Source organism: Primulina eburnea, chromosome 13, assembly GCF_022965805.1.
Source record: "Primulina eburnea isolate SZY01 chromosome 13, ASM2296580v1, whole genome shotgun sequence".
Lineage (NCBI taxonomy): Eukaryota > Viridiplantae > Streptophyta > Magnoliopsida > Lamiales > Gesneriaceae > Primulina > Primulina eburnea.
The window spans coordinates 8,661,685-8,680,796 of record NC_133113.1 but is presented as its reverse complement, the minus strand read 5'-3'; the positions used below and the strand labels follow the sequence as shown (position 1 = coordinate 8,680,796).

Here is a 19,112-nt window from a genome sequence, read left to right as displayed (position 1 = left end):
TATTTAAAACATTACAAAATACTAAAAGCGATACAGTTTCAACAAGAAGAAAAAATTTCTTTTATCTAACTTTGTTAGCAATGACTAGTGTTTTTCAATCACAACAATATCTTCTTTCAGGTAATAAATTCTCACATGCTTTGAATTTTTCTCATAGTATTCATGTGTTTATCAAAGAAATATTTAACACATAAGTTGATAATATGACATGCATATTTAACATGAAGAAAATTACCTTCTAAAATTTATCTTAATAAATATTTAAGGTATTTAATCACAACTTATTGACACTCGTATTATCTAATGTGATTAACATTATTTTTCTTCGTATGTCATAAATTTAACAACATTTAAAATATATCTAGCTATAGCATTTTCAGTGTGTAACGATTATAGTTTATCTTATGATAAATTCTTTTTTGAATAGTTCAGGTTTTATCAATACAATGACATGTAAAAAACAAATAAGATTCCAAATTTATATTAATACAAAGATCAATGATCAAACTAACTCCACAAGTAATACTCAAAAGATAATAATAATGACTCTTTGTATCATTTCTTAAGTGTGTACTTATTGTGAAAATCAGATTGAATAATATTAGTAAATTCAAAAAAAAAAAAATCTTCTTGTTCAGCTATTAAAAAAGGTTGGAAACATTTACGTAACAAATTTAACGACGACTTTTCAAGAAATTTCTTTAGTAATTGTAAAATTTTTAGTGGTTGAAGTATTAATTTGTTGTTGGATTGGTTATCTTCCGAGTGGCTGTAAGATATCAGGTCAAATGATTTTTCAAAGTTCTGGTATCACCAGCACCACCACACATATTGCAAGAATATCAATTTTCGCAAATTCTACACAAGACAAAAGAGTCATTCTTACTTGATTTTTTTTTTTCAATTTCAAGATGATCTCAAACTTTGTTTCGCTTTGTGCAGCCCCTTCATCTTGCTTGTCGTCGTGTTGCTTGCTCTGACGGATGACGATGTCAAAAATTTCCCACCAGCTTCATTGGAGAGTTCCATAGCCTTTTTGTAACATACCGTACTTTTCATACTTAAAATTTGTGGAAGAATTAAAAATTTCTTGAATACGAAAATAAAAATCCATACGGTCGTCACTCATCGTTCATAAAAAGAATGTTTGAAATCAAACATCACCAATAAAATTCTTTCTAAAAAAAAAGCTTGCTCATAACATCTCGTATCAAAACCTAAAATCAGAGTATTAATATTTTCATGCTTAAAATCTTAAAATAACGTGGGCGGTCCTCGGGTCTAGCCTTCTGCTCAGTCCAAGCCTGTTCCTTGGTCCCCACCTCCTGTCTCCTCATAGACATCCTCACCTGCATCGATCACGTCTAGTGAGTCTAAAGACTCAACACGTATAAACTGAAAGTAACAAGTACTACATAATAAAACCACATTCAACTTTAAAATAGAATATACATACTAGAAGCTTGGCTTTGAAATGAACTTGAACTTGCATACATACATAGACGTGCCATAACGTGAAAACTTTCATAAACATGCTTGCATACTTGAACATACATGACTTCATTTTGCGTAGAGGCATGTTTCAAAGCAAGTGACCCATACATAATAAATGTCTGATCAGACAAACCACATTACTGGGCTGACAGGGACGTATCCACTGCCACATACATGATATCCCCGTTCATGATTTAACGGGCTGGTTGGTCCCTGTTCATAATTTAACGCTTTCCAACCACGATCTAACCCGTTCATAATTTAACGGGGTGGAGAGGTCCTCGGCCACGTTCACCGACTTCCAAACCCATTCATAATCTGGTCACAAGACATTTAGCATACCTCAAAAATAAAATATTTTCTTTTGCACGTCAACATACTCACTTGGCGTTGAGGGATCCATTGGACTTCGACTGGGTCCGCTGCTGCACATACTAAAACGAAACTGCATACTTAACTTGCATAGCTTAGACGTACTCATCATGCTTACTCTCAAGTTCGATCATTTCTTAAGACATTCTAAAATTTCCCCTGACTCGACCTTGATAATCCTTGCACTAAACCATGACATCAAACCCCAAAACAACCATTAAACTTTTCCCAAAACGTGAGTACACGAACCCCGTGTACGGGTCCGTCTAAGTGCGGTGGAAAGAATACTCGAAAAGAAGAAGGGGCACGGACCCCGTGACCAGGTCCGGGTAGAGGTCCGTGTAGGTGCGCAAAATTGAAATTCGGGAAGAAGCGAGGACACGGACCTCGTGCTAGGGTCCGTGTAGGGGTCCGGGTGGCTTCGCAAAAATGGTTACTCGAAGGAAACAAAGGCACGGACCCCGTGCTAGTGTCCGTGTATGGGTCCGTGTGGCCTCGATTTTTCTGAACCTGCGAGGAAAACTTACACAATGTCTATTCTCCCGAACAAACAACTAATGGAACGAAATTAAACACCTTGAGACCATCTTAAAACACCAAAGCATTGAACTAAACTCGTACGAACGCCCCGCACCCTACGATCCATACAACCCGAAAACATGAAAGCTTGACACCCCAACGCTTCCTACGACTTCTAATGAATCAAAGTACCTATCGACACCAACCGGCATACCAAATATCAACCCAACATCATGTTAAACATACCTAGATGCAACAAAGATCACCCGTCGACCCCCAACGAAGCCTGCAACAAATAAACTTCAAGAACGCATCAATATCATAATTTTGTGAAAATGCAGTTTGAGCAGTCCCACGAAAAACGCCATAACTCACTCAATTTTTGTCCAAAAATTTCGAAATTATATCAAATCGAAGGTATCGAAAACTTCTACGTTTTTCTCGTGGAAAGTTTTCTCAAAATCTTGACCAAAAATTCACATTTTTAACAAGAACAGTAAAAACTTGGTTTAGATCTAAAAATTTTCCTTCCAAATCGATCCAAACAATTAACCGCTCAAACTATGAACATCATACATAAATTTTACGCATAAAACAACGCAACACATAATATGACATGATCAACACAGCAAAAGAGAGATTATACGTGATTTTCGATGATAAACTTTACCGAAGCGGAGAAAGAAGCGAGGTTGATCCGGGACGAACGTGGCACTAAATTCTTTGAAGAAACTCGACTAAATCCCGCAGGATTTCCAGAACAAGGGGCGGCTGCTATTCTTCTCTTAGAACCCTAGTTTTGTTCTCTCAACAATAATAAAACTGATTTGCAAATATGTGTGTGTGTGTGTGTTTGAGGCGTGTGAAAAACGTTTTGTGTGTGTGTGTGTAGCGTGAGCTTTGAAATAATTAGGGACTAAAATTTGCTCAATTAGAAATTATCAATTTAATAAAAAAATGCTAATACACCTCTAACTATAACCAATTCCTTAATTAAAATTAAATCCACACTCATTTATAAAATTCTCTAATATGCAAGATAAAATAAGCAATGCTAACTTTAAAAGTTTTAAAACTCTAAATCTCTAAATTAATAATTTAGGCTTTAAAATACTAAAACTTAATAAATTATTTAAAATGCCCCAAACTCAACTTAAAAATAAAATACCACATTTTAAATTGCCAAAATCGTCGCCGGTCTTTTCCTCTATATCCCACCTCGAATAATGGCCTGAAACATGAAACTCCAGAAAACATTTTAACTTGCATCACAATAAACATGAATAATTTAAAATAATACATTTTCATAAATTATGCATGGCTAAAACTCATTTAAAATTAATTAAATGAATGCATTGGTTATATGTGTACTGAATTTGGGCACTACACCTTTCCTCATGGCCGGGCCGGGTTTGACGTCGTCAAACTCGAGAATGTAGCCAAAATCTTCATCAAACTCCAATTGAGGCACAACTCGCCGTGCACTTCCATCATCACCATCAGCTTTACGATTTGAAAACGACGACATTGAAAATAATTTTAGTGGATGTATAATAAATATTAACAAATAGCAAATGCGTTGAAAAATAATATCAAATAGGATATTGCATGCATAGTTTTAATTTCTTTTTTAATCTCTCAATTTTATTTTTATTTTTTAAATTTTAGAGTTCTAAGTTTAAATGGTGTTTGATTAATTACTTTGTCCAAATTGATGCGATTGGTCTTTCAGAAAAATACAATAAAAATAAAAATTTGATGCGATTGGTAATGTCTAAATAATGTTCATGCTCTTCTTGTCTTAAATTTTCAAGCATCTACACTTACAATAACGAAAATACCTCTCTACAGACACATATGACATGCAAAAGCGACAAGATTTCCTTTATATAAATCACAAAGAATTACAGTTGCAGACTTTACTCTCTACTAATCACTGGTACAAGAAGACTAATTTCTGGCAAAATTTTCTTTTAAAAAGAAAAAAGAACACTATGAGAGTGATTTAAATGATTATGAACAAAATGTAAGAGAAAAAACTCTAAATTTTAAGCCCAAAGAAGACCATCAAAACCAAAATCCGAATTTGAGATGGGAATGTCACCATACTCATTATGATCGATTATAGCATCGATTTTTTGTTCAATGGAGTCCAAATATGGTTTTGACAGATCTTCCGATCTTTTGGATGGAATTCCATACCCTTTGAGAATGCTGGCTGATGAACCTAAAGCTTGCTCCCTCTCCAAAACAACCAAAAAGTTGTCTTCAAATTCAAAGATTAAATATTTGTCCTTGCATGCTGATCAACGAACACATACTCAAAAATTTAGTAGACAGTGGTGGCCATCAGTCTAATAGCAGCTCCGGTCCGAGCTGCTATAAGAAAATTAATATATAGGCGATGAAGTATTGAAGTGGCCAGTAGCACTTACAATCAATTAGATGAGCCAAGTGGCGAATGTTTCTGATCCGAGTGCCATTTAACGTCAAAACCTGGCATTGATTCTACTTACTTATAGTTGAAATCAAGAAATCATGGTAGCACAAGCACACAAGGGTAGACCCCCATATGGAATTTTTAGCTTAACTTTTCGTCATCCATAATCAAAATTCTCGATTCTATTCTTGCCTACAGATGCACTCGTATTAATTTAACGTATGGGTATTTTTTGACTTGCCTGCTCGTTGCACATATCTTCATATCCTATGTTTACTTCATTTGCCAATACCTGTACAAAATACAACAAAACAAACCGTGAGCCACAAAATGCTGCACACAAGAATTAGAACCGTAATAAATATTTTTTCTTTGTTGGTACAAGTTGATGATAATCCTTGATTTTCTTGAAAAACTTTCATTTTGATCCTCGACGGGGTTGAAAGAAGACAAGTGATGGAGGGTTCTAAGCTTGTGCAAACCAATCAAATGGCCGTCCACACATGTCCAGAAGTGATGTCAAAGGGTTTGAAAATACAAAAACAAAATTCTACAATGAGGGAAGGCTCGTAGCTATGTACATACCTGTGATAAGATTACTATCTGTTCTCCTTCAAATCTTGCCATAGAGTATCGAGCTTTTGTTAACAATTTTAACTGAACATAAGAAGAAGCTAATCAACAGTAAAACTGAAGAATACATGATAATGATGTCTGTGTTGACGGAAGAATAACAAAAGGAAAGAAGAAGATAAAATACCCCAATGCTATCTTCGCATTCTTCTCTGTAAAATACAAACAAATCAACAATATAAGTTTTTCCTATACTTAAATGAACTGAAGTTAAAACAGCGGGACAAAGTATCGGTGGAAGGCACCGTATTCCTCTTCTTATCAAATGAGTAGGTTACAATGCTTTTAAATAAAGAAACTAAAAGAGATAAGCTACTCTAACCCTAGGAATTCAAATACAAAAGGATGGATAAAGATAAACTAAGATAAGCAGATAAAAGATTGATAAAAGATCTTATACAACTAACTAAAGATTAGATAAGATAAGATAGACATTCCAACACTCCCCCTCAAGGTGGGTCGTAGAGATTTATCATTCCCATCTTGGAAGACAATTCAGCAAAGGTGGGGCGGAATAGAGCTTTTGTGAGAATATCAGCTAACTGAAGTTTAGAAGGGACGTAGTTGATAGTAATGACTCCATCTTCAATCTTCTCACTAATGAAGTGACGATCTACTTCAACATGCTTCGTCCTATCATGGTGAACCGGATTCTTTGATATATTGATGGCCGCTTGATTGTCACATAAAACTTCAACTTGAGAATTTTCTTCAACCTTTAATTCTGTTAACAATCTTCTAAGCCACATTCCCTCACATATCCCAAGGGCCAAAGCCCGAAATTCGGCTTCAGCGCTGCTACGTGCAACAACAGATTGTTTCTTGCTCCTCCACGTCACCAAGTTCCCCCAAACAAATGTACAATACCCTGATGTTGACCGTCGGTCTGTAGGAGATCCAACCCAATCAGCGTCACTGTATACCTGAGTTCTTCTATCTGTAGTCTTCCGGAATAAGATTCCTTGACCAGAGGACCCTTTGAGGTACCTCAACACCCGGTATGTAGCTGCCATATGTTCCTCGGTCGGGTTGTTCATGAATTGACTGAGAACACTGACCACAAATCCAATGTCAGGTCGGGTATGTGAAAGGTATATTAATTTCCTCACTAATCTTTGATATCTTCCGTTGTCACTAAGACATGGTCCCCTTTCTCCCAAAATTTGATATTGGGATCCATTGGAGTGTCTGTAGGCTTACACCCTAACATCCCTGTATCTTGTAGAAGATCAGTAACATATTTACGTTGAGAAATAAATATACCACCAGACGATTGGGCCACTTCCATTCCCAGAAAATATTTGAGATGCCAGAGATCTTTCATCTCAAATTCCCGATTGAAGAGAAGTTTTACATGCTCGATTTCTTCTTTGTGATTCCCTGTGAGTACAATGTCATCCACATAAACAATAAGAATTGCACTTTTTCCGTCTTCAGATTGTTTCACGAACAAGGTATGATCGGTTTGACATTGAGAATAGCCATCGCCCGTCAATACTTTCATGAATCGATAAAACCAAGCTCTAGGGGATTGTTTAAGCCCATACAAGGATTTCCGCAACTTGCACACCTTGGTACTCGGTATTTCGGATTCAAAGCCGGGAGGTATTTTCATGAAGACTTCTTCCTCGAGATCACCATTAAGAAAAGCATTTTTGACATCAAGTTGGAACAATGGCCGGTCGAGATTAACAGCAAGGGACAGAAGAACTCGAATAGTGTTAAGTCGAGCAACAGGGGCAAAGGTTTCTTGGTAGTCAATGCCGTATGATTGAGTATACCCCTTGGCTACAAGTCTAGCTTTTAGTCGTTCTATACTCCCATCATGCTTATGTTTTACTGTAAAAATCCACTTGCACCCGACTGGTTTCTTACCAGATGGAAGATCAGTGATGGCCCATGTATTGTTCCTTTCCAATGCCTTTATTTCATCTAGGACAGCAACTTTCCAATTTGGATCATTTAAGGCAGCTTCGATAGTGGAGGGAATCTGGACCTGATCAAGATTAGAAAGGAAGGCACAATATGTAGGTGAAAACCGTTTAAATGAGATAAAGTTGTCTATCGGATGTTGTGTGCAAGATCGAGTTCCTTTCCGTAGTGCAATAGGTCTTTCATCAAGATTATCATCAAGCTCACTGCTGTTAATCACATGAGTATCAGTAATGGTCAAATCGTGAGAATGAGTACCTGGATTTGCCGTCGAGGAGATGTCATGAACAGCCTGAATTTCTGCGGGCATTGTTATATTCTCTTGATGATGTTGCTTTCTACGGGAATATGTATGGATTGGCTCCTGGAAGTTGAGTTTGCTATGATCTGGAGAGGAGTCTATGGGTGTAGTCATGGATCTAAGTGGCTCTATATGAGGGATGGATGGTATTGTGAATTCCAGACTGTTTGGTTCCTTGATGGGTGACTCCCCCTGAAGGGAAGAACCGGGATAGAACGGTTGAGATTCAAATAACGTGACATCCATAGAATTGTAGTATTGTTTCGTGGTCGGTGAATAGCATTTGTACCCTTTCTGGTGAGGAGAATAGCCAAGAAAGATGCACTTGACAGCACGTGGTTCGAGTTTGTTGCGGTGATGCGAGGGTATGTGGACAAAGGAAGAACAACCAAACACTTTAAGTGGAAGTTCATGAAGTAAATGAGGAGAAGGATGAGTTTCCAGGAGGGTCTGAATAGGAGTTTTGAATTGTAGTATTCTTGAGGGCATTCTATTTATTAAGTATGTAGCGGTTAATATTGCATCACCCCAATAATGATGAGGAACGTTTGAGGTAAGGAGTAATGCACGAGCAACCTCAAGGAGATGGCGATTTTTGCGCTCAGAGACTCCGTTTTGTTGAGGGGTATACACACATGAGCTTTGGTGAACAATCCCATGTGATTGTAGATGACTCCCCAACTCAGAATTGAAATAATCACGGGCCCTATCAGTGCGTAGCACATGAATATGAGAGGAAAATTGGGTCTTGATCATTGAATGAAAGTGTTTAAAGATCTGGGTACTTTCTAATTTATTTTTCATGAGAAAAACCCAAGATAGTCGTGTGTGGTCATCGATGAATGAGATAAACCAGCGAGCCCCATTGAGATTTGGAGTATTAGATGGCCCCCAAATATCACTATGGATCAGGGAAAAAGGTGTAGATGGTTTATAACAGTTGGGTCTAAATGTAGTACGAGTGTGTTTTGAAAATTGACATATATCACAATTAAATGGAATGGAAATTTTATTGCGAAATAAGTCAGGAAACAATTTCTTGAGATACAATGGATTTGGATGACCTAAACGATAGTGCCATAAAACAATGTCCTTGATCTTATTAGAGCTTAAAGCAGAGGCAGAGTGAGGTACTGATTTTGGTGCAGAAGGTGAGTCCAAAGCAACATCTGTCTTGAGAATATATAATCCTGCTAAAAGTTCAGCACTGCCAATCGTCTTCCCCGATGCCACATCCTGGAAAACACACGAATTACCAGAAAACTTAGTCAGGCAGCCAAGCTCATGATTTAATTTGCTAACAGACAGTAAATTACAAGCAAGTTCTGGCACAAACAGGACAGAGTGAAGACAAATATCCCTAGTTAATTGAATGGAGCCACAACCAGTCACGGTGGATAGGGAACCATTGGCTATTCGCACTGTGTTAGGGGCATTGCACTGCTGAAAACTATGAAAGTAGTTGAGGTATCCAGTCATGTGGTCGGAAGCGTCTGAGTCGATTATCCAAAAGGATGACATATCATGCTGTGATGATTTAAATGAAGCAATACCTGAATGAGCCATATTACCGATGTTGCTTGAAGATGGAGTGGGAGTAACGGTGGGCTGTCCAAACAACTTCTGGAGAGCATCGAGTTGTTCCTTTGTGAAGGGTGATTGTTCTGAATTTGGGGAATCACCAGTAGCTGTGTTTGCACGTTTCTCCCTTGCTGGTTTCCAATCGGCAGGCTTCCCATGTATTTTCCAGCTGGTATCTAGTGTATGTGAAGACTTGCGACATTTTGGACACCACTGACGGTTTTGCTTGTTTTGCCCAAAAACGGGAGGATGTGTGATCATACGCATTCCTCCATTAGGGTCATCATTTGGTGAAGGGAGACGATGTTGGGCAGCCAAGGCAGAGGTATCGACAGAGGAGTGTAAATCTGTTAACATAATTTTCCTACGGCTTTCTTCATGGCGAACAACAGAAAATACACCTCGAAGGCTTGGTAAGGGTTTAGTGCCCAGAATTCTCCCCCGTACATCGTCGAGAGATGGGTTAAGGCCTGATAGAAAACTGAATATCCTCCGTTGCTCTACAATCTGCCGAAATTTGTCACCATCCGCTGGGCACTCCCAGTCATAGGTTTCGAAGAGATCTAATTGCTGCCATAGACGAGTAAGTGCATTGAAGAAATCAGTGACAGAGGACTCTCCTTGGCGGAGATCTTGCAGCCGGCATTCGATGGCAAACAGTTCGGAGGTGTTGTCTTTGCTGGAGTATGTATCCTTTGCGGCTTCCCAAATCTCCTTTGCACTGCGATATAAGAGAAAATTCTCTCCTATCTCGGTTATCATGGAATTGATTAACCATGACATAACCATGCAATTCTCTGAATTCCATGTCCGAGATTTTGGATCCTCAGGAGATGGACAAATTGCTTCACCGGATAGGAAACCATCTTTCCCACGGCCACAGATAAAGAGTTTGACAGATTGGGACCACTGTAGATAATTTTTGCCATTCACGCGATGACAGGTGATGGGCACTGACGGGAAATCAATTGCCGAGGAGTTGGTTTCTTAAGGAAGGGATAATTTCGGTGTTGCCATGCCGTATTTGGTCATGAATTATCCGCTGGCTCTGATATCATGAAGTTAAAACAGCGGGACCAAGTATCGGTGGAAGGCACCGTATTCCTCTTCTTATCAAATGAGTAGGTTACAATGCTTTTAAATAAAGAAACTAAAAGAGATAAGCTACTCTAACCCTAGGAATTCAAATACAAAAGGATGGATAAAGATAAACTAAGATAAGCAGATAAAAGATTGATAAAAGATCTTATACAACTAACTAAAGATTAGATAAGATAAGATAGACATTCCAACATGAACGAATCTCAGAAATGTACCCGATCAGAGGCTCGGAAAGAGGAGTAAACACCAAGCCAGCAACAATCAAATATGAAGGCTGGCCTCCATCAATGTGGTAAGGAACCTTCAGGTAAAAATAATTGAAAAAATAAATTAGTATCAGAGATTTGATTAATATGGAAGGTAAACAGTCAACCCAGCCACCACAAAACAAAAAAAACAATTACCAAATGAACTCGTGGATTTAAAACTACTTGAACTTTCATTGATTTTCCTCCCCTAATAATGCCAAGCTCTGCAACATCACCCATAAACCTAACAGAGTATGATATTAAACTAGATTCATTTTAATGAGACTAAAATGTATTTGCACAGAATCAATTTAGACTTGAGTTTCAGTCAGGCGTATTCACAGAGAGGTCGAAGTTTAAGGGGAGGATGTTCGTAATAAAATTACAGAGAGATAACCTTACTTTTGACTAATAAGATAACTAAATGCAATACGCCCTGTTGACCGGAACGGTACTGTCCCTTCGCATCCAACAGAAACATCATCGAAGCTTACAATGACATCCCCCTGGAAGAAAAACAATAATGATAGTAGACAACAAACAAGGTATACAGCATGATAACACGACTATCTCTTTCACCTCATTTATCTAATTTTTCCATGGATTTGTTTATGTTAGTGAATTTTTAAATCCATTAAAAACATGACAATCCTACAAACATTTGCCGCTAAACACAGAAAATTTAAATTTATTATCATTTTTTAATGTAAAACTTGAATTTTCCAGAAATCTGTCAGTACTTATTTAGGAAACTTCCCACAAATGAAGAACGCTAACATGAACTAGGATACAAATTTAGTCAATTTTGTGGCAATTAAATAATCAACTTTGTCTTGAAGACTGCAGGAGCTCCTTCTGTCAGTATCTTCTTAAGAATTTATTCCAGGAAAGCAGCAAATGCAGTTCGGGAATTGAAAGACCAAAACTTACACTGTGTGCTTCAGAATCTAATTGAGAACATCAATAATTGATTTGAAGCACGTAGGAAGACAAGAAAGGCGTCAATATGAAAGATGAAAAAGTTCATCAGTGACACAAAAAAAATTAGTATATCGGATGTTGAATGAAAGTGGAGTAAACACGCAAAGCATGGACAAAAATATCAAAGTACCAAGGTAAATAATAACTTGACGTAGACTCAACAACAGAGAAAGACGAACAGAAAGCCCAATAAGACTTACGAAGGTAGATATACCTCCTTCAACACATTACTAGCATTGGAGGTTGGATCAACTTTCCGCACAAGTACACCCTGAAAGACAAACGGTTTGCCCGTGATAAGAAAAACCAGCTTTTCTGTATCAATGTAAATCTTGAAAACAAATTTCTTGAATGCACAGTCAAGGATGATCACTCAAGTAACACTACTTGCTGCTCTTCTGACAATATCGGAAAATAGAATACGATTTCAACTAAATCAAAGGTGAGCTACCCATCAAATGCTATCAGTATAGTTTTACGTGGCTGGACACACAAATAATATAATCTTAAATGGTTGGACACACAAATCTATGTTTCCTTCTAGTTCATAAGAAAATGGTAGACCTCATTGGAGGGCACATTCAAGCATGCCCTCAAAGCTGGGTTCTCCAATCTCTGTAACAGCACTCCAAGAGAAGGGAAACCTGACATTTATGCAAAGGTATCTGGTAACAATCTATCACAACTCACAAGTAACAGAAACTAACATACTTTGTTTTGCCACATGCTTACAAAAGAGAGAGTATCCAACAAATGACGACACTGAATATATGTAGATTTATGAAATAAATATATGTAAAATAAGATAAATTGACTTGATGTTTTCTCAGTGCCATATTTTTTAGGCATAACTCTAGAAAGGACATAACTTCGTGGAGAGAAAATTAACTCAATCAACTCCACAAGCCTATTACCCATCCAACAACTCAAATTTCTAAAGAATGGCCCCACGTGATGAAGTATGAAACAAGGCTGGGTTCACCCCTAACCAATGTGCATGTACACAACTCAAATGGTTGTGAATTTCTCATCTACTTAAACTACATGGGGAAAGGAGATAAATTTTTGTTTCATGCCTTTATCTTATTATTAATTTCTTTCATAAAAAATTCAAAATGTTTTCTGGGAAGTCGTGATGTCCAACAATCAGGATTGAGATCTTGACAATTGTGTTTTTGCAAATAGGAGGTAACAGGCTCACCTTAATGATTAAAAGCACATATATCTAGCAGAAATATGTACAAAATAAGCTGTTTTGGGGATGAATAATGATGGTTTCCTCTCATAGAGATGTCTAGAAAAATTGTTCATTTGTAAAAATATCCAGGAATGTACCTCAAACATTTAATAGAGTTCCACAATGATATTCTCATTTTTTCTTATCTGCCTTTTAGTTTAAGCTTTTATGTTGATAAAAACCAATCAAAACTTAAACGTCGTAACAGGTAGCTTGATAGCTTGAATAACTCTTTCTCACAAGCATCATAGTTTGAGACATTTAAACTTGTTATAAAAGCCAAGACACATCAAATAACACCAAATATGATTCATTAACATGAAAAGGTTATTTCACGAGGATGAAGGCTCACCAGTGTATTTCCCATTCGTTTCATAGTCTTCAAGAAAATGAGATACAACAGTACTAGGAATAATGTAGCCAATATTCTCAGCCTCATCGGATCTGTATACCTAAAGGTAAGGTCCTCTGAGGACATGATGTTATAAGCAAACAACTGATACAAAACTATGACCATGGAGCACTTTAAAGTCATGGCATAAGTCTATACATCATAACTTAGAAAAAATATCGCATGAAAAGGATAATTCCCACGACAAAGCTGATAATAAAGAGAGCTAACATCCAACTCTAAAGTCCATAGATTTTCAGTCAAATGTAATTAAACCTGAAATGCCACTCCAATGCACTCCCCTTGGTCATTGAATGCGGGGCCGCCGCTATTACCTAAATAAGGAATTAATGATTAGCAAAAGCAATGACAGAGCACAGTGCTGGGGTAAGATAAAAATAAGAGAAAAATATATTCATATTATTAGCTATAATAAACCAAAGAAATATAAAGCCATAAACAAAGAAATAAGAACTCAAAACTAGAGTTGTGTTTATAAAAGGGAACTGGAATATATGGCACATCTGACCAACAACAAATTTGTTCCCCTTGGAAAAGAAAAATTTATAGTTTTAAAAATATACACCAACCAGGATTTATGGCAGCATCAATTTGAATGCCAAGTAGCTCAGAAGATCCATGAGCATACGATGTAACCTGAAGACGTGGAAAAGTATAAACAAAAATAGCAAGCCCTAAATATAAGTACAAGACCCAAGACAGTTAACATTATTACTACTGTTCCATTTTTCTTATCGAAACAGAAAATATGACATTCAAATATGTAAACTGATAGAATATAAATAGTAAATAAGCCAGTGATTTGGTCAATAGTGAAGAAAGTTGTAACAGTTAAAACCAAGGTAAATGTTTGCCAAAGATTGAAGCTTGAACGACGAACAATTATGTCCCAGTCAAAATTTATTACAAAATCCTCTGGTGGGATCTCACAAGTTATGGAACGGTGCAAGAATTATTTTGTCATTGGTCCAGCAAGAAAGAGAGACAGTTTCCACCAAGTTTCCAACATCAAGAGACACTTTTACTTTTCGCATCATATTGCCGGTAAAAAAGACTCTTGACATTTAATTTTTTTGTCTATCAGCAAATAAGCGAAATGAAATTTTTGTATCAACTTCATAATAATATTTCCTCATTGTGAAAAGAAAAAGGTCAAGCAATTACACTTTCTAAATAAAACTAAAGTTACATTTTGAATTAGGCCAAGGAATCAAAATCCTGAAACAATGAAATGCAAATTTCTGGTAGAAAATATATAGTCTGAGATGTTGATAGAGTGAACAAACCTCAATTCTTGATACTACACCCTTAGACACTGATATAGTTTCTCCTCCAAGTGGATATCCTACAACAGTCACCGAATCCTGAAAATTTGAAAGGGAAAGTAACGAAGCTGTGCAAGGACAGGTACTGAAGTTATGCTTTATCGTCACGTCAAAACAGACGGATGTAATTCCATATGTACTTGGAAGTTCATCAACATGTAATATACTGCAAAGTGTAACATATGACATATCAATTTCATTCCTTTTGGTTTTTCAACTTAACGAGTCCCACAAAGGTGAGGAACAAAAATTGATTCTCAATTCAACACTTCACAGAAAAGACAAATGCATTGGTTATGAAGGGATGGCATACATCCAACCCAAGGAATATATTATCATTCAAATGCCAACTTTGAAGTTCTTGTTCGTGTATTTATGAAGTTCATTCACAAAAATATGATCAACAGAATATTCAATACAGGTAACATGAAATGAAATTACTTCAGAATCACACTTTATAGAAGTGACCCTGCTGAGCTTGATGCAGACAGCGTCAAAAATGAAAAATCTTCAAATCCTAGTTGACGAAAACTTAAAATCCTTGTTTCTGTGTCAAAAAGAAGGCGGAAAAACAAGGAATAATAGTCCTGGATAGAGAAATATGATCAAGCGGACCTGCAAATTAGGCAAGCGCCCAAAGCGAAGGGGCTCAGATCCTTCCCAAAATTCCTCACTCTCAACTGAAAGCAGCGCAATGTCACATTCTAAACCCCTTGCCAGAACCTACAATAATACCATTCGAGCAGAGAGTCAGTGGCATAATCAGATAGAATTATAGGCTAGTATACATATAGTTTGTATTACGGATCATATTTTTTAATGACTTTATCAGTTGAAGAATAAAAAAAGGTTCACAACAGCTGTGAATAACTGAATTCTAAAGAAGCTACCTTGGCAGCATATTTCGTATCATCCCCCCTTCTCTTTACTTTGACCTGCAATCATATCAAAAGTACCGATCAAATAACTATAACACACCTTTGGTGCAGCTGAGGACATGAAACAAATGATGTACAGAATAAAATCCCCAGCATCCAAATGTCTGCCAGAAAGTATCAACACAAAATGACTCACATACTTGAAATACAATCACAGCAAAAGACCTTCAAGACCAAGTTTAGAAGGTCAAGTATATAACTAATGCTAGAGGGAACGAGCAAAACCATCAAATAGAATGAAGAAATTGTTTTGAAACAAAATTTGCTTTATATTTGACAGATTTGGGATGTTTGAACGTCAAATTTATTGTTAGGTATCTTATGCATGTGCTGATCATTTCACTTCACTTATTGCATCAAACCAATATGTATTGTGAAATTTGCTTAACGAAAGAAGCGTTAGGGCAGAGAAGCTTCAAATATTACCTGTGTATCATGTTCAACACAGTGTGCATTTGTCAAAAGCATTCCATCCCCAATCATGAAGGCACTGCGTAATAGAAAAAAAAAATATCATGGTGAACTTAAAAATAAAATAAAATAATAATTGCACTCTTCAGACTGATTTTTAATTAGTTCCAATAAAAGCGAGAACCAAAGCAGTTAGACACAAAAAAGGTGCTAGTGGGAATGAAGGAGATGTAAAAGTCGCATTTTCTGGAGAAAAAGAAACATGAGAAAATGTTACTCAGACATGCCTTCCGGTACTAGTATACTGTCTTTGTTTCTGCCATGGAAGGGAATAGTCTGGTGCAGTGTGAGTACAATAAACCTACACAGAGGGAAAGAGGAATAAAAAAATACATGTCAAAGGAACGGTCTTCCAAATCACGACACAATTTAGAATATCGATAAATTTATTGTTTGCAGGGACACTAACAATTAAATACAGAAAAAAGAAATTAATTTTTGAGTATGGTCATTAGAATAGATTTTGAGTTGTACAACTGTATATTTTCTGACAACATTGACAAGTTATTAACCCTATTAAGCAATAGTAAAAAAATTAATAACATAAATCAAGCTTCTTGAAACAAAGAACATCTTTTAGCACAAAAGAAAGAAAAAGTATTATGCATGTTACTACAATTCATCTTGAAAGCAATTATTGGTAAGAGACATCACTTAATCATGTTATCAAGGAACATATATAAAGTACTTGGGATAGAGCATTTATTTGAATGATTCAGCTATCAACAAGGTGAAATGAGATCGTTGAGAAGAGCATCTTGTAGGGAAGATAGGTGCTGCAGTATATCACAAACATAGGTCAGGTCCTAACAAGCTGCTAAAATTAGAGATAAATGATAAAATATTTCAGGCAGAAAAGTTAAACAAATTTAGTCTTTTATCTAAAGCATCACAGAAAAATCAGTTAAACTAATCACAATGCAGAGCAACACTTGAAAGGTAGATTGTTAGTTGTGACAAGTAAATTGTAAGAATGTTTCGATCAAGGATTAGAGTATTAGACCATAGGCTCTATATGGCTTATCTATAAAGATTAAATCTGCAAGACATGGTGGAATGAATTAAGAAAAAGTTTGTCCCTCTTACGAAAAACAATAAGACAAAAACCAAACAGCAACTCCGTGAAAAACGAATAGCGAACCGGAATCAAAAGTTGTATTCAAAACGTTTATATAGATGATGTACTTACCTTCACAACAGCATTAAGGAAAGCAGCATCTTGAAGATTGTCGGCCTCTATCTAAAAATTATAACAGATCAATTAATTTGAAGGAACTTAACTATCATCTAAGCCAATAATGCTTCAAATAATGATAACATAGATTTTGGCAGACCCCAAATGCAAATATTTACTTCCACCAGGTTTCAAATACTATCACTATGTTACATTCGCATGCAAATTACTGAACAGCTTTGACCAAATCCTACATTTCACTATTCCTTTTGACAACGAACTTGTGATTTTCTCGTTGCATGCATTGCCTCATATTTCTCTCAATGAAAAAACAATGAATTAGTTAAGACAATACAGGAATTAAATGCCATATAAGTGAGTTGTACCATAATTGAGATTTGAAAAGGGCTGAGGAATTGGGTATCGGGTATACGTACCTGCTGTTCGTTCGAGTCAACCAGAATTCCCTTGTTCCCTTTCTTCTGTACACCAATTGATTTAAATGCTGACAGTCCAGTTTTATTCCGACTACCTCTACCGTCTGACTTCCAAAATGTATTTTCTTCAATTGATCTCTGTTGAAACTTTTGCGTAATATCATAACTTAAAATCATGAACTAGTAATTATAGTGCTTCATAAGCTTGGTGGTCATTTGGCTTTAGGTGCCTATACTAAATTCAATAAGTATTCTCTAGCAAGAAAGTTCCAATTTTATGAACTTTTATTTCTATTTTTTTAAAATTCCACGAGACAAATATTCCAATATTACTGATGTATTCTTAATTTTTTGGCTTATAAGTTGAGGTAGAGAAAAGGGTCGGCATTTAGTTTCATACTTTCATTCGTCTAATCGGTTGCAAGAAGATGAATATAAATCAATAACATTATGACATAATTAAAGAGTATGTCAGCCACTTAATCACAAGGAAATGAAGGGAGGAAACAAACCATACAACTAATATATTAACGTTTGTGTAATTCTTGTATTGAAGTCTTTTTAAATTTTAAGAACAGGATACCAAAAAAATTCTTAACAGGCTAGTGCTGTTTGTTTTCTCAATGAAGCATTATTTCGAAAATCTAGTGCAAGAAGCCATATTTTTCAAAGAACGTAAATATGTATCAACCACTCCCTGCTACTCACTCTTTATTAAATAAATTTAAGAAATCAACACCTTTCATTCAATTAACGAGGATTGTTAAAACAAAAGAAACAATAAACCAACCTAAATAGAAATAATTATAGTACCTCATTGACGAATCTCCTCTTGTATTTCTTCGATGCTCCTTCGACCGGAGCTTCAGAAGACTCGGAAACGCAATAAATATAAGGTCTGCGCGAAGTGCACAAGAGTTGACTGGAGGATAAAGAGATACGGGAGCCAGCGCAAGCAATGGAAGCGGAGAACCACCAGGTTCCGGCTGCGAGTGCGATTGCCATGTAAAAAAAAAAAAAACAGCAATGCAAGCTCAGTTCTGTGGAATGGAAGTTCAATAAGAAAAGGGAGAGAGGAGAATTTATCGTATATTTTCTTATCCTCTCCATTATTATTAGGAAAATATGCACATACATTATAAGTGTTGTTATTATTTTCAGTTTGATCAAATAATATTAAATAATAACACGAAATTATTTTCATTTAGAAAAGTTGTTCGATTTAAAAATGAAGTTTTATTTTGATTTTTTCTATTTAAAATATGAAGTGACTTGAAAAGATTTTTAGTATAGTAAGAAGGGTAATTATGGAATTAAATATTTTGGTGTCTTCAAAGGTAGTTATTCTAAGGTCCTCACATTTAATATAATAGTATACATTATACAAATGAAATTTATTCGTAAATGGTACGAAATCAACCAAAAAAAGGGCAAAAAATTTGTGCGAGACGGTCTCACGGATCGTATTTATTTGACAAATTTCTTATTTGAATCATTCATAAAAAAATATTACTTT

The 19,112-nt window shown here is 36.1% G+C and overlaps 1 protein-coding gene across 2 annotated transcripts; it reads right to left on the bottom strand.

Moving 5' to 3' along the window:
* Window positions 1-4,243: 4,243 nt before the first annotated feature.
* LOC140808655 (protease Do-like 2, chloroplastic) lies at window positions 4,244-18,673 on the bottom strand. 2 transcript variants are annotated; one of them, XM_073165803.1, is made up of 21 exons: window positions 18,410-18,673; window positions 17,597-17,743; window positions 17,175-17,225; window positions 16,213-16,286; window positions 15,941-16,004; window positions 15,467-15,511; window positions 15,192-15,299; window positions 14,538-14,615; window positions 13,821-13,887; window positions 13,507-13,565; window positions 13,192-13,291; window positions 12,167-12,246; window positions 11,817-11,873; window positions 11,024-11,127; window positions 10,778-10,865; window positions 10,589-10,674; window positions 5,586-5,610; window positions 5,411-5,482; window positions 5,067-5,117; window positions 4,821-4,881; window positions 4,244-4,687 (listed from the first exon to the last, which is right to left on the bottom strand). In XM_073165803.1, the coding sequence occupies exons 1-21, from the start codon at window positions 18,599-18,601 to the stop codon at window positions 4,434-4,436; spliced, it is 1,863 nt and encodes a 620-aa protein (XP_073021904.1). In that variant the 5' UTR covers window positions 18,602-18,673; the 3' UTR covers window positions 4,244-4,433. The 2 variants fall into 2 exon arrangements, with proteins under 2 accessions (XP_073021904.1, XP_073021905.1); XM_073165804.1 differs by having other exon boundaries at window positions 17,597-17,734; window positions 18,410-18,672.
* Window positions 18,674-19,112: the final 439 nt, after the last annotated feature.

Bases quoted from the DNA above. Each gene is read 5' to 3' on its own strand.
- LOC140808655 (XM_073165803.1), bottom strand. From the start codon at position 18,601: ATGGCAATCGCACTCGCAGCCGGAACCTGGTGGTTCTCCGCTTCCATT. The intron at 16,005-16,212 runs GCATGTCTGAGT...TCTATTACGCAG, and splicing joins CAGTATACTAGTACCGGAAG to TGCCTTCATGATTGGGGATG. The intron at 13,292-13,506 runs GTTTAATTACAT...CCTTACCTTTAG, and splicing joins GCATTGGAGTGGCATTTCAG to GTATACAGATCCGATGAGGC.